The sequence below is a fragment of the Natrix helvetica genome, assembly GCF_964273705.1.
Source record: "Natrix helvetica genome assembly, chromosome: Z".
In the NCBI taxonomy this organism is placed as follows: Eukaryota; Metazoa; Chordata; class Lepidosauria; order Squamata; family Natricidae; genus Natrix; species Natrix helvetica.
In genome coordinates this window covers 71,945,293-71,959,865 of record NC_138554.1, presented here as the reverse complement: position 1 = coordinate 71,959,865, position 14,573 = coordinate 71,945,293, and the positions used below count along the sequence as shown (strand labels likewise).

General features: G+C 40.9%; 1 protein-coding gene across 2 annotated transcripts; it reads right to left on the bottom strand.

Moving 5' to 3' along the window:
- Positions 1-831: 831 nt before the first annotated feature.
- Positions 832-5,079, bottom strand: YAE1 (YAE1 maturation factor of ABCE1). 2 transcript variants are annotated; one of them, XM_081971065.1, is made up of 4 exons: positions 5,018-5,079; positions 4,568-4,771; positions 3,999-4,120; positions 832-3,662 (listed from the first exon to the last, which is right to left on the bottom strand). In XM_081971065.1, exons 2-4 carry the CDS (start codon positions 4,682-4,684, stop codon positions 3,266-3,268), a joined length of 636 nt encoding a protein of 211 aa, XP_081827191.1. In that variant the 5' UTR covers positions 4,685-4,771; positions 5,018-5,079; the 3' UTR covers positions 832-3,265. The 2 variants fall into 2 exon arrangements, with proteins under 2 accessions (XP_081827191.1, XP_081827190.1); XM_081971064.1 differs by having other exon boundaries at positions 5,012-5,036.
- Between the last annotated feature and the right edge of the window lie 9,494 nt (positions 5,080-14,573).

Below are 14,573 nucleotides of genomic sequence, written 5' to 3'. Positions count from 1 at the left end.
ACAACTACAATATATTAGTGTATTTTGGTTGTTATAGTTTGAAAAAGTATTAGAAAGAGTATCAAATCAAAGTATTGCTCCTTGCCAAAATCAAATTTAAAACAGCCCTGACAGATGCTGAAGCATCCACTAGAAGGTATCTAGCAAAGGGAAACTCATCAAATTGCTGTCAAACTGCTCCTTCTGTTAGGATTTTTTTTTCTAACATTAAGTTAGAAACTGCTTTCCCATTATGTAAATCTGGTATACCTTATATAGCACTCCAGGATTACAGACAAGATTCTGACTGAATGATATCCTTTGAGATATTTGATGAATACTATCATTTTCCCCTCATGCCCTCAGTATTTTTTTCTCAAAACTAAACATACTTAGTGTTTTGAACATCTTTTCACAGACTTGCTTGCAATAAAGTTATAAAATATATTGGAAAAATGAAAAAGTTTGTGCATAAAACTGTTACCAAATGTCTTTTTATGTCTGGACTTGATAAACTTTGCACTTTAACTAAATACAAAAGAGTAAAGCTATTTTTAAAGTTTCAGTTATATTCAACTATAGAATCATTTGCTGATACTGGTGGCACTGAAATCAAATAAATAAAATACTATAATTCTTCTCTTATGTTTCTCTGGGATGCAAAAAAAATATGAAGGAACTACGAAGCAAAATGAAAGAAACATATTGGGGCAGGATTTTCATCAAACAAGCTGATCTTCACTTTTCTTCACTAAAAATGTAAAATAAGAAAGTGTTATAGGAATCAAAATGTTGCTTTTACCACCAGAGAATCTTGAGGATGGCTTGAATAGATACACATATGCAGACACATTGAATATCAGTTTAGTTTATTTAAAATTGGTAGTAAATGCTCAATATCACAAGTACATTTTAGTAAATTATATACCTAATCCCTCTAATCCCATATTTTCAATATGCAAACAAGCAGCAAAACAAGTTAATGGAGCAATTGAAAAGACATACTCTTTGAATAATGTTAAAGACATACAAGATAAGAATAACATTACGATTGTTTTTATAAAATATGCAAGTTTTGTTAGAAACCTTGAGTAATGCAGAACAATCTTTCATTTGCTTGTAAACATTAGAAGAAAAGTCAAAAAATAATCTGTAGCTTAAAATTTATATGACACAAAATAAATTACATGAATATAGAGCAATGGGATGCATATCTCAGTAAGTTAAAATAGATGACAGTTAGATATTGTTTCTGCATATATTTCTCATAAGTGAAAATAATGTGTCCTTATTGCAAGGATGTATAGACTGTAATCATTAACCTTGTAAATCTTATGATAATCAGTTATTACAGACATATACTAGTTCAAAATAATTAACTCTATTTTTATTGTTTTTCTATTAATTTATTCTTTTTTATGCATGGGAAAACTTGTTCATTTTTATTGGAGCAGTGGACTAAAAAAATAGCATTAATTTGTTTTTAAGCTAATGACTTTCTAAGATCTCTCATAGCTCCTAAAAGAATACCGAGAATTTTGAGCTTGTAGCTATAATATACAAAAGCTTCTTTACAAACCACAACTCTTGGAAATGACATATAGATTAAAAATGCATAGCAAAACAGAAGTAAATCAGACAGAAAAGTATTTCAAGAAGAAATTTTAATAATTCATACGTTATAAAGCATTGTAAGTAGATAAAATATTTAATATATTTTAAAACTGAATTAAGCTCATGGACTCATTAAATATGAGAAATGTGTATTACTGCAGCCTGTCAATTCGGCTATCAAGAAACTACCTGGGTGATATTGAGATAACTGCTAATGCTGTATTTTTTATATTTATTGTTTTATTTTCCTTCCCATAGATACAAATAAATATGCCATCTTCGTAACTGCTGTATTTGTTAAACCTTTCAAGAGATACATCATAAATATGGGAGGTGGGGGCTATAAATGGTCTAGTAATTAAAGCACTAATTGATCTAATGTTTAAGGCACCAGGCTAGAAATTAGAAGATGGTGAGTTATAGTCCTGCTTTAGTCATGAAAGCTAGCTGGGTTCTCTTGAGACAGTCACTGTCTCTCGGCCCATCCATCTCACGGGATTGTTGTTGGAAGTTCACCACCTTGAGTTATTTGTTGAATTTATTTATTAAATTTAAATTCTACTCATCTTGCTGTCTAAAGCAACTCTGGACAGCTTAGAAAAATATGTATACAAAACAATTCTTAATATAAAACAAAATAAAAATACAAAAGATTAAATACAAATTAAAAGACTGGCTCAGATAATAGTAGGCGAGTGGTGCATTATCATTGCACCATCCGCCTTTAGCCTATAGATTCTCCATCAGGGCATTAGGGCATTCAGCAGAGTCTGGTTTCCAGGGGGGTGGGGGCAGATCCAGTGGCAAGTTGCTCCAAGGGCAGGGGCTATGGAAAAAAATGCTCTTTTCCTAGACTCAACCAGCAAAATTCTATGGCTAATAGGGACTGCAGTATGCCATTTCTGCCAGAGCAAATGGGGCAGGGCAGTCCCATTGGAGCAAGGCAGTTCCTCAGATATCCTGAGGGCTTTAAAGATAACCAACAGCATGAACTGGACCCAGAAATAGATTGGCAATCAATGCATTTTTAATAAGTGATTTTATATGTGCCACCCTAGGGTCTCTCCATGCCAATGCATTCTGAGCCAATTGTAGCTTCTAAGTACTCTTCAAAAATAGCCCCATGTCAAGTGTGATGCAATAAGCCAAACAAGAGATGACAGGGGAGGAGTGACTGAGGGCAGAGCCTCACAATACAGAAAAGATCACAGTTTGCGTATAATATGAAGCTGCAAAAATGCTCTCCTAGTCATGACTGCCACCTGCACTTTGAGCAGTAGTTGAAGTCTAAGAGAACCTCTAAGTTGTGCATTGGGTCTGTCTGGAGTAGTGCAACCCCAACTAGAAGTAAAAATAACTCCCCACAGGCACTCCCCTTATCTGAGTTCAACTGAAGCCTGTTGTCCCCTATCCAGCACCCAGTCTCTGGCACCATGAAGGACAGCCACAGATTTATAAAAATAATAAAGATGAAATATAAATAATTACCATCATCTGCTGAAACCATACAAATAAACTTGCCAACTGCATTGTGCAGTGACAGCTTGAAATTAAGACAATCTCAACTTTGTGTCCAATTCTTGTATTTATGATCATTGCGGTGTCCTGTGATCATGTGTCAAAAAGAATATTATAAATATAATTTGAATCAACACATTTATTTTGCCAAGAGCTAGATATGTTTAACTGTGTCTGGAGACAAACCAAATTGTTCCATGATACTGGCAGTTCTTTCTTTAAGCCAAGAAAGGGTTGCTCTTTTAGAACCTTCCCGACCTTCTGTCCTGCCACAATATTCATTTTGAAATGAATCTGTTCCATTATTTCTGCAACTATTTTTAGTAAGCTCAGCACAGGTTTTACTATGTTGTTCAACAGCGCAGCATTCATGACCAAGATCCATGTCATTAAGAGTATGTAGCAAATCTCCAACACTGGGTTGTGGGTTTACACAATTTAAATGATTAAGTATATGTTCTTCGTATATTCTTAATTGATTCAGCAGATCAGTCATCTTATTCAGCATTGCAGGACTGTGTTTATTGTGATGATACCAAGACAGAAGAGCACTACAATGTGGATATTTGAAACAACAAAACAATGTTTACTTTTAAAATGCCAAAATAGACTGTGAATCTAGAAATCACCATTGTATCAATAAAAATTTCAGAATGGATTCTTTCCAGAAAATGAGAGATTTGAACAAAAGCCCTAGTGTTTACTATGGCATAGAAATCCTTAAGTGTCATTCAGTGGTTCCAATTTATCACATTTTCCACCTCTTACCTTACAAACTAAAGAGTTGGCAAAGATTAGTTCTATGTTATTCAGGCTATGAAAAAGATGACAGTTATACATTTAATTAAACCCACTGATCTCTGGGGGAGGGTATTTTTACAACATACCTTATGGTTCCTTTGAGCTGGCTACATTCAAATATCACCCTTATTGCTTCTTTGTAACCCTGATTGAAGCCTTGTTGAAGTGTTACCACTTTCCCAGCTTCAACGCCTTCCCTATAGCCCTCCTTAAGCAAAAGAAATAGAGTACAATTTGTTAGCATTTGTCTGTATTATTTAAATATAGCACCAACTAAAATAAGTAAAACAAAAAAGCTAAAGTATCCTTTCAAATGATTACCAAAAAGAGAACAAATGAAATTTAATTTCAGAGCCTGATTCAAAGCACTTTATTTTAACGAGGGCTCAACCATGTGGTATCATATAAGTATTCTTGCTAATTAAAAGATCAGTTTTGTTCTATAGGGTCATTTCCAAAATTCAATTCTGAGGTAAATTCTATCCAACTGGCATCCAATTTTTAAGAATCCCACTAAACAGAGAACAGAAGATTGAATCTTCTGATTCCTATCAAGAATTATGCTAGCATTCCATTTGCATTCAAGTTAATACAAAAGAGACAGAGAAGTAATTACAACAAATCAATATTATAGAGGTACCCTGGTTACTTTTACCTTGATTCGTTTCTCCATTTCACTCTTCCATTCTTTCTGGGCTATGTCCATCTCATCTGCATTTTCATCAAATACATCTTCACCGCACTGGCTAACTGCAGGCTGTAGCCATGACATTTTGCTTGTCCTGCTGATCCAAAAGAGGCTAAGAATCAAAGCAGCTGAAATCGAGAATAGTAGGAAAGCCGGGCGAACAGACTAAACCTGAAAAGAAGAATGATTTGAGAATCATTAGAGACATTAAACTCTGCGACAAAATAAGTCGAATCAGAAAGAAAACCACATTAAGTTCTCTCCTAACAACTAGCGAACGAGGAAGGCAAAACAAATCGGAGGAGTGTCTGTTCTACAAAAAGAAAAAAAGACGAACTTCTCCCTAAATGACATATAGCGCATTTTTCCCTCCTCCCCTTTAATCACCGGCAGACCCGAAGCCAAACCCACAGCTACCCCTTAATCAATCTTCCACTCTCCTTCCTGCCCTCTCGCCAGACAACAACCCTAAGTCCCTATTGCTTCCGGGGTCGCAGAAGAAGCAGCCAGAGATGCGCGAGAGACATCTGTAGCAGAAATGGAAGTTTGCGCCTGCGCATTGACTACATCACCTTGAGTTCGAAGGTCGGGAATACGGTGCTGTCGGATTGATAGGTGTGAGCAGGAGAAGAGAAATTACCCACGCCCAAATAGCTGCAGATAAAACTCAGTGTTGTCAGTGTCAGACTAGCAAATGTTCAGCTGTTAAATGTTGAAGAGGAGGCCGCAATTGCCATCAAAATGCGATGGCACTCGAAAAGACTCCATGGGATCCAGTTCGGTTTCCAGCTGGGTTCCCAATTGATTATATCTACGTAACTTTCTCGGAAACAGCAGATAAATCATTTGATGTTTGCCTTCCTCTAGGATTTTCAAAAGTTAAAGTAGACAATAGTTGTGCCACCCTTGACCAGCTACCATGTAAAGATTTTCGCAGAATGAATGTGGTATTATTCTCAATTGACAAATAGTTACGTGTGTTGATGGCGTGTAGAAGTGGGAATGGACCGAAATTAATGAGATTTGTTGTTTTTATCATTTCAGTCCCATTGTTTATGTCTCTCTATATACTCCACTTGTGTGTGGTAAATGCAGCTTATTTATTATCTTCTCATCCAGAAAAACATGCTTCAATTAAATTGTTATTCTCTAAAAAGATGTTGCTTGCAGCATGTATTTTCTGAAATTGCCCAGAAAGGTATGGAGGAAGAAGTTACTTACATTTTAAAAAGTTATCCTTTCTTTCTTAATCATCCTCATCTAGATAAGTTGTATATATGAGTATGAGAAAGAATGTATCTTTGGATAGAAATGGTGTTGCTTAATAGAAATTCAGTCACAAATCTCAATCACTGACTGCCTATCATTTTTTTTAAACCCAAGTACTGCTGTAGGAAAGACAGGAAAGAATGCTGGTTTTTTCTTTCTTGAATTCCTGAATGAAAAGTGACATATAAATATGAATTAGACCAGGAGTCGCATATGGCTCTTTCATCCCTCTGCTGCGGAGAGAAGTGGGTGGGGTGGATTCTCCAGTGCATCTCTTGGGTCTCGTGGGTGACGGAAAAGGGTACGGGCCTGCAGCGCCCAGCCACAGCTTTAAACCTCGCATGGGGAACTTTAGCCACCCAAAATACACTTTTCAATCAATGCTGCAGGCAGGACCATTCTGCTGTAGGAGTATAGAAGCTCAGGGCAGTGGGAAAAGGGGGCTGGCCCCACCGAACCTCACATGCCCACTCCAGGGGTCAGGTTTGCAGAAAGCTGGGGTGTCCTCACCAAAGATGCTTGCCCATCACCCGGTCAACTCTCCGCCCCCATGTGTCTTCACTGAGCTTTGGCCAAGCACAGGCCCTGCTTGTATGCGCCCTCCTGGCCCCACCACAGCTGGCCAGGGGGTTGCATGAGGAGGCCAGGGGGTTGCACGAGGGTCATCTTTGGGGAAGTATCGACCTCAGCTCGTGCTTACTCCTCAGCCAGCTCTTGCACAGCACAGTGAATTTTCACAATGGGGGAGACTGGGTCTCCTCCTCCTCCTCCTCCTGGAGCCCATTACAAGGCAGAACTACAATAAGACCTGTCCAAGTGGCTCCTGACAACAGCAGCTTTATTGAGGATGGAGAGCAGGTCATACGTCTTCCCAGCACCAACAAAGGGCAGAAGTAGCTGCCCACCATTTCCTGCTGCAGTCTGTTGAGCAGCGAGTGAAGTGCAGAGAATCAGAATCAGAGAGACAGAGAAAGAGACAGAGAGAGAGTGAAAGAGACAGACAGTGACATAGATAGAGTGTGTGTGTGTGTGTGTGTTAGAGACATAGACAGTGACAGAGACAGAAAGGCAAAAGAAACAGGGAAAGTCAGAGAGAAAGACAGTGACGGAGACAGAAAGGGGGGAAAAGAAAAAAAGAAAAAGACTCAGAAATAAAGACACAGAGTGAGAAAGAAACAGTAAGAGAGAGGGAAGGAGGGGGAGAGAGATAGAGAAACACACCCGAAGCCAGGTGTGGCAAAAGGTGGCTGGAAGGGGAGGGGTGAGGCGGGGCTGGGCGGGGCAAAAAATTTAACAACTGTTCTCTGCCCTAATGACCAGCTGAGTAGGCGTAGCTGGGGTGTGTGTCATGTAACTGTGTGGGAGTGATTGACATTGAGTTGGCCAAGCCCACCCAGTCACACTGGTTGTTAAATTATTGGCTATTCCTTTGATGATGTTTTCTGTGGGAAAGGGGTTCAAACGACTCCGAGTGTTTAAGGTTTAAGACTCCTGAACTAGACCTACAAATACTTGAGCAAAATAAATTTGGTGATTTATTATTTATTTATTATTTATTTATTTATTTATTCAATTTATAGGCCGCACCCTCTCCACAAAGGGACTCGGGGCGGCGTACAACTCAATATACAAATAAATGATCCAAAATGTCTCATAGAATGTTGGGTATAGACAATGTCTTTAGTCAATGCATGAAGGTGGAGTCAGCTATAGCACCCCTGTGACAAATTGGAAGTGGAGGCAGGCTGCTAAGTGCCCTAATTTTGATATTTTATGGAGACGCTATAATTATAAATCCCTTTGTTCAGCACTAACGGTTGTTAAGCAAGGACTATCTTTAGTAGAATTTCTCCATGCAAAGAGGAGGCCAATGACAAGTCCTCGTGGATTATGTGCAAAGAACTACTCACAAGTGCTGAATTTTCCTTTTTGGAAAAAGAAGTGATATGTTGATATGAAGAAATATGGAAATGTGGCTTTCTTAAATATTTAGATTCCAGTTTCTTTTTATGATAGCACTTTTACTCCATTTCCAAAATCCAGTAATTCTCTGTAACCCAGTTAATATGGGATATCATGAAATGATAATGTTGATACTGGAGCAGGGGAAACAGTTTTATTTCTTTAAAAAATGGTACAGCAGGATGTATACCATTAATTTGCTAAATCATTGAGCTATTCCTTTGCCGAAACTGATGTTAAAATTAAAATTAATCAGAAGGTATTACTTTACATTCCTCTGCTAAATATACTAAAAATTAAAACATATACTTAAAAAGTATGATTTCTCATAAACCATTTGCAGTTTATTAATTTGCAGCAATTTGAATTGAATTGTTTTCATGGTTCAATTTGTTACAAATCGGTCACAGTCTTTACTTGTCAGCAACATTAAAAAATTCTTCCAGTTTTCAATCACTTTCATATTCTAAATTTGGATGTCTAATTTTGATATTCATGCAAACCAAAAAAATGTAATTAAGTAGGTATAATTCAAAATTATTTGGCACAAATATTTTTTCTGTTTCAAAATCTTAAACAGTATTTATAGAGCATGATTTTAATTAACATTTAATTAACGTAACAGGCTTCTTTAAGCATTGTAATATTTTCCATATTGTGAAAGTGTATTCTGAAATGGCAAGATAACAACATAAAAAATCTGTGAATTAAAGTTATTTTATTTTGTATCTGCTCAGTTACTCATGCTCTAGTCCAGCGATCGCGAACCTTTTTGGGCTCCTGTGCCAAAAGCGGGGGGAGCGCAAGGGGGTCGTACGCAGGCGTGCCATACCCATAATGCTATGCATGCGACCCCCCGTTGCGCATGCGCGCAAAAACACCCTGCGCATGTTTGTGACCTCTTCCTTTTGGCCCACGATAGACCTGTTTTTCACCCTCCCCAGGCTCGAGAAGCTTTCAAGGAGCTTGAGGAGGGTGAAAACAGCCTCCCCCACCCTCCCGAGGCTGTCTCTCGCACTGCACTGGGGGAGAAGCATTTGCAATCGGTGTCTGCCCCGCCCACCTCCCCAACGGCAGCTTCTCCTTCTGGCTGCTCCAGCATCCCAGCCAGAAGCAGGACTGTGACAGCCGCTGGGAGTGAGGGGGCGGCGGTGGCAAGCATGGGTTTCCCTCCCTCCCCACACGAGCGGGCTGCTTGCACGGCTCTAGCCTGCGGCTCTAATGAAGATCTGCAGTCCGGAGCGCTGCTACTTCCAGCCGGGATGTATTCTGCCAGACCCTTGTGGCATCTTTATGTGGGTAGCTCGCCTCCCTGCCAGCAGCTCATCCAGCATCCCGGCTGGAAGCAGCAGCGCAACAGTCGCTGATATCAGGGGCGAAGGGGTGGCGGTGGAGAGAACGGGCAACCACCGCCCCATCATCCTCTCCCCAACAGTGGCTGTTGCGTTTCTGCTTCCAGACGGGATGCTGGCGGAAGAGCTGCTGGCAGAGAGGTGAGCTACCCGCATAAAGACACCACCGAGGGTCTGGCAGAATATATCCCGGCTGGAATAAGCAGCGCAACAGCAAAGAAGTAGCGATGGCAAGGACGGGTGGTCCCAGGCATCCCTCCCTCCCCCTCCCCGCCTGAGCAGACTTCTTCAGAGCTCCAGCCTGCAGCTCCGATGAGGATCCATGGTCCGGAGCGCTGCCGCTTCCAGCCGAGATATATTCTGCCAGACCCTCGGCGGCGTCTTTATGCGGGTAGCTCGCCTCCCTGCCAGCAGCTCATCCAGTCTCCCAGCTGGAAGCAGCAGCACAACAGTCGCCGTTACCAGGGGTGAAGGGGTGGCGGTGGAGAGAACGGGCGACCACCGCCCCTTCATCCTCTCCCCAACAGCGGCTGTTGCGCTTCTGCTTCCAGCCGGGATGCTGGCAGAAGAGCTGCTGGCGGAGAAGTGAGCTACTCGCATAAAGACACCACCGAGGGTCTGGCAGAATATATCCTGGCTGGAAGAAGCAGCGCAACAGCAAAGGAGTAGCGATGGCAAGGACGGGCGGTCCCAGGCGTCCCTCCCTCCCCCCCCCGCCTGAGCAGACTTCTTCAGAGCTCCAGCCTTCAGCTCTGATGAGGATCCGCGGTCTGGAGTGCTGCCGCTTCCTGCCGGGATATATTCTGCCAGACCCTCGGCGGCGTCTTGATGTGGGTAGCTCGCCTCCCCACCAGCAGCTCCTCCGCCAGCCACTGTTGGGGAAGAGACAAAGGGGCGGCGGTCACCCGTTCTCGCCACCGCCACCCCTTCGCCCCTGGTAACGGCGACTGTTGCGTTGCTGCTTCCAGCCGGTGGCTGCCCGGTTGCTTCTATGCATGAAGCCCACTCAGGCGGGGGAGGGAGGGAAGCCCCGACCACAGCTCTACTAAGAAGCGATGGCCAGGAACCCCTCTCTGTCTTTTGGCATGCTCTTCCTGTTGCTGGTTTTTGGTGTGCATGTGTGCCAGGAACCAGATCACCAAATGGCCGACATGCATGTGCACCCTGGAAGCAAAAAGATCATGTTCCTAGCGTGCGCATGTGCACCGGGTGGCTCCACTTCTGCTTTCTGGCACGCCAATGCATGTCAAGACCAGCTGGCTGCTGCGCCTGAACCCGGAAGAGGAACTGGTGATGGCTCCGCGTGCCAGGAGAAACGCATGCCATAGGTTCGCCATCACAGCTCTAGTCATTTCCTGACTGGATTACCATGTGCTTTATATGGGACTCCTCTTGAAGGGCATCTGAAAGCTTCAGCAATTGCAAAATGCAGAGGTTCAATGATGTGAACAGCACTGGTTGCCAGTCTGCTTCTGAATCCAATTCAAATGAATTGAATTTTTGACCTTGAAAGCTCTTCATTGCATGGGGCCAGATTATTTCAGAGACCACCTCTCCCCAATTACAGCTGCTTGTCTCATTAGATCTGGCAAAAAAGAGCATTCTATGGATCCCATTCCTCAGGGAATTGTATTTGGTAGGCCTAAGGAAGCAGGCCTTCTCTACCATGGAACCACCTTTTGGAACATTCTCTTTCCTAAAGTGCTATCACTTCCATCTCTTAATTTTTTTCAGAAGTCCCTCAAGCCCTGGCTTCGTCATCAGGTTTGGGGGTTTCAGGCCAGTGAGATCTTGAGGTCACTGTGTTGCTAATAAAACCTCATGTTATTTTAAATATGACTGTGTTTAACATATTGATCCATTTTACGTTTTTTGCCATACGCCTTCCAGAGTTACTTCTTGTGAGATGGGCAGTATATAAATTTGATAAATAAATCTACATATGTGTGCATGGATTTATAACTATCGATCTGGCTAGATCAGTATTAATAAATTCATACTATAAAACAGGAGTAGGCCATATTCATGTGATTTAGTTCAAAATATCTCCCAAAATGTAGTAATAAAATGACCAGTCTTGGGCAGCATCTCCAGTGAGAAGTCAGATTTTTAATAGTTTGAATGAAATAAATCCCCTCATAGCCATTTAATAATACTTGCTGTGAAAAAACTTTTAAATGTGATAAATAATAATAATAATAAATTTGAATTTATTAGCCGCTCCCTTTCCCGACAGGACTCGGGGCGGCGTACAATAAAACATATAAAACATATGTACAAACACATAAACATACACATATACAAAGACATACATGCACGGAGGAGGTAACAATACGACAAGTAATCTGCGACAAGTAATCTGATACTTACTAAGTGTTTTGGATTTAAGCCCTCATTAAATCCCACCAGTATGGCTGGTGATACAGAATTATGGGAATTGTAATTCAATTTACTTGGATATGAGCTTTGAAAGCCATAATCAGCATAACTGGTATATCATGTTCTTATCTTATAATTCAATAATAGGCAGTTCAGAATATAGGTCAGTTTGGAGCTATGTAATGTGAGGAGGTCAGAATCTAATACTAAACTAATGGGACTAGTCAGGTAGTTGCCAATAGTCCACAAAGACTCAAGGTACAAAAAAAAATCATATATAGTTTAAAAAATATTTAAAAACCATTCATAATTCATGAGCCAATACTTGGTTTAAGATATCCTCCATTTTGAATTACCAGCAATAAATTACTTACTAAAATATAGGAATGTAATAATTTCAGACTACTGTATCATTAATATTACATGTATTTTCCAAACTTGTAGGATCAAATATCCTATTATACAATACAATATCCTTTACAACATCCTTTATACAATTTAATGTATAAAATAATTTTGGAAGGAGCCGCAGTAGCAAATGTTTCCTCTCTTGTGCTCAACCTGTCTGTTGAACATTATATTTTCTTTAAAAAAACAATGATTCGTTTTTCTTAAAAAGTTGTATAATTGTCCAATAGGCATGAAATAATATCACAAATAAATACCCAAATAATTTTCTATTGATAATCATGTACACAGTATTCCAGTTCCTTGTTTCAGCAGCTCTCAAACTTTGCAATTTCTTGACCTCCCAAAATGACATTAGGATCTTCCACCTCACATAAAACCAATTTTGCTAAGGTTAGGACTGAACAAGGAATAAATCCACCACTCATCCTCAGTAAATAAACTTCAAGAACAGTTTGAAACAACAAATCCATTGAAAATATTTTGAAAAAAAGTTCTGCCAAAAGTTTGCTAAATTGGAGGTGGGGGAAGGAAGCTCCAGAAAATTAATTCCTGGCGCTTGTGAGCCAGGGAGATGAGATTTAGTACATACATATTTATTTTATTTTTTCATTTTCTTAGAAAAAAAGAAGCTGCCTTCTCAGTAAGAATGAACGTTGTCGCTAATCTCCTTCTGCTCAACCATTGACAGCACCACCACAAACCCGCCGTCATCTTTACAAAGCTCTTTATCTCGGCGGACAGGCCAAAAAGCAATTGCAGAGGAACATGGGAAGTAGGAAAAACTTAAGAATAAGTTCCGGAGCAGTTGGGGAGAGGTGGAGGGCAGCGACATAAAAGTTGTGTCTACGCATTGACTCAATCTCCTTTTTTGATCTTGATTTGGGAATTGGGAACTGCTACTAGATGGTGCTATTGTATGATTTGGATCGAACACAAATACTATAGTGTGGGGGGTGTGGGGTTCATGGAAATCACTCGTAGGTAGGAACCTAAATGTATCAATGTCAAGTTAGTAACTTTCCTTAGCTTTTTTTCTTTTCAGCATGGTGGGCCAGATGTTTTCACCATTACTTGGCTTTTGTAGCCCTCATTTTCAGTGTTGTACAAAGAAAGCTTGGTGCTTGGTTCACTCTTTTCATAAAGTAAGCCAACGAACTTGCAGTGGGTTAGCTTTCACTGTTAATATTATTTGTTCACTTAAACACTCTTTACAGTAAGTAAAATCAACACAGTTCATATTAAATAGCATTAAAAAAACCAAACAGGATAATTACTTTTACATAAAGTTGCATATGCTTTGTTTTTTCTTAATGTAGAAAACATTTTGATTCCTGAAGATTTTTTTTGCCTGTACAGAGAGTCCTTGACTTAAAACCACAGTTGAGTCCAAATTTTCTGTTGCTAAGTGAGACAGTTATTAAGTGAGTTTTGCCTATTTTGTTATCTTTCTTGCCACAACCGTTAAGTGAATCACTGCAGTTATTCTTTCCCATTGACTTTGCTTGTCGGAAGGTGCAAAATGACCCAGGAGACAGCAGTCATCATAAATAAGTATAAATAAAATAAGTTAGTTGTCAAGTGTCTGAATTTTGATTGTGTAACAATGTGGGTGCTGTGACAGTCGTAAATGTGAAAATGAGTCATGTCACTTTTTTCAAGGCCAATGTAACTTAGAACGGTCATTAAATGAATTGTAAATCAAGGACTACCTGTATATTTTCTATATAAGGTACAACTCTTAACATACTTTCTTGAAAGGAATATGTGCAGCAGTGACGTGCGGTGAGGTTTATGACTGGTGAGGCACTGACACAGTGCTGGGTTTCAAATATTTTTAGACTTGTGGACTTCAACTCCCAGAATTCCACAGCCAGGCATGCTCAGTTCCAATTTAAAGCGACAGCATTTGTTTTTCTCCTTTGCTCCTTCTTTCTTTTTCTTTTTCTTCTCCTTCCCCTCCTTCTTCCCTCTCTCCCTTCCTCCCCCTCTCTCAAACACACACACACACACACACACAAGTTGGATTGGACTATCTCTCCTACCCCTTCCCTCTCTCACTCACTCAAACAAACCCCCCCACACACAAAAGTTGGATTGGATATCTTTTCCAGTGGCTTGAAAGCAGCTCCTCTGCCATCCCCCCCCCTTCCCCTACTGCCTTTCCCAAACACCTCCACCATTGCAAATGCAGCCTGCTGTCTGGGTGGGAAATGCCTGGAACACAATAAAGCCCACCCACCACCTCCTGCTGGCAGGCCGGGGTGAGAGGAGAGGCAGAGAAGCCGGAGGGGAGCCGATCTGAGCCTTCCAAAAGAAAGAGGCTGGGGGGAAGTGTGTGTACTACAGCATGGCTCTTTGGCTGGCTTCCTGCCTCCTCCTGTGGTCTCCTCAGTGCTCGCTTGTGCTCTCCCTCCCCAAGTGTAGTTTGATTGCAGGCAGAGCCACATTGCCTTTTCAAACTTGTAATGAGTGAAGCTGGGCTAGATTTTTATATAGTTTTATCCAGCTGTGTGTGTGAGAGAGAGAAATGAATGGGGGCCTGGGGAGGAAGTCACTACACTTGGGGAGGGAGAGCACCAGTGAGGAGACCACAGGAGGAG

What these genes read in the sequence shown, in the direction of transcription:
- YAE1 (XM_081971065.1), bottom strand. Translation starts at nt 4,684, where the DNA reads ATGTCATGGCTACAGCCTGCAGTTAGCCAGTGCGGTGAAGATGTATTT. An exon ending in AAATGGAGAAACGAATCAAG is followed by an intron (nt 4,121 to 4,567) that starts GTAAAAGTAACC and finishes CTTTTGCTTAAG; the next exon opens with GAGGGCTATAGGGAAGGCGT. An exon ending in CAGCTCAAAGGAACCATAAG is followed by an intron (nt 3,663 to 3,998) that starts GTATGTTGTAAA and finishes TCCACATTGTAG; the next exon opens with TGCTCTTCTGTCTTGGTATC.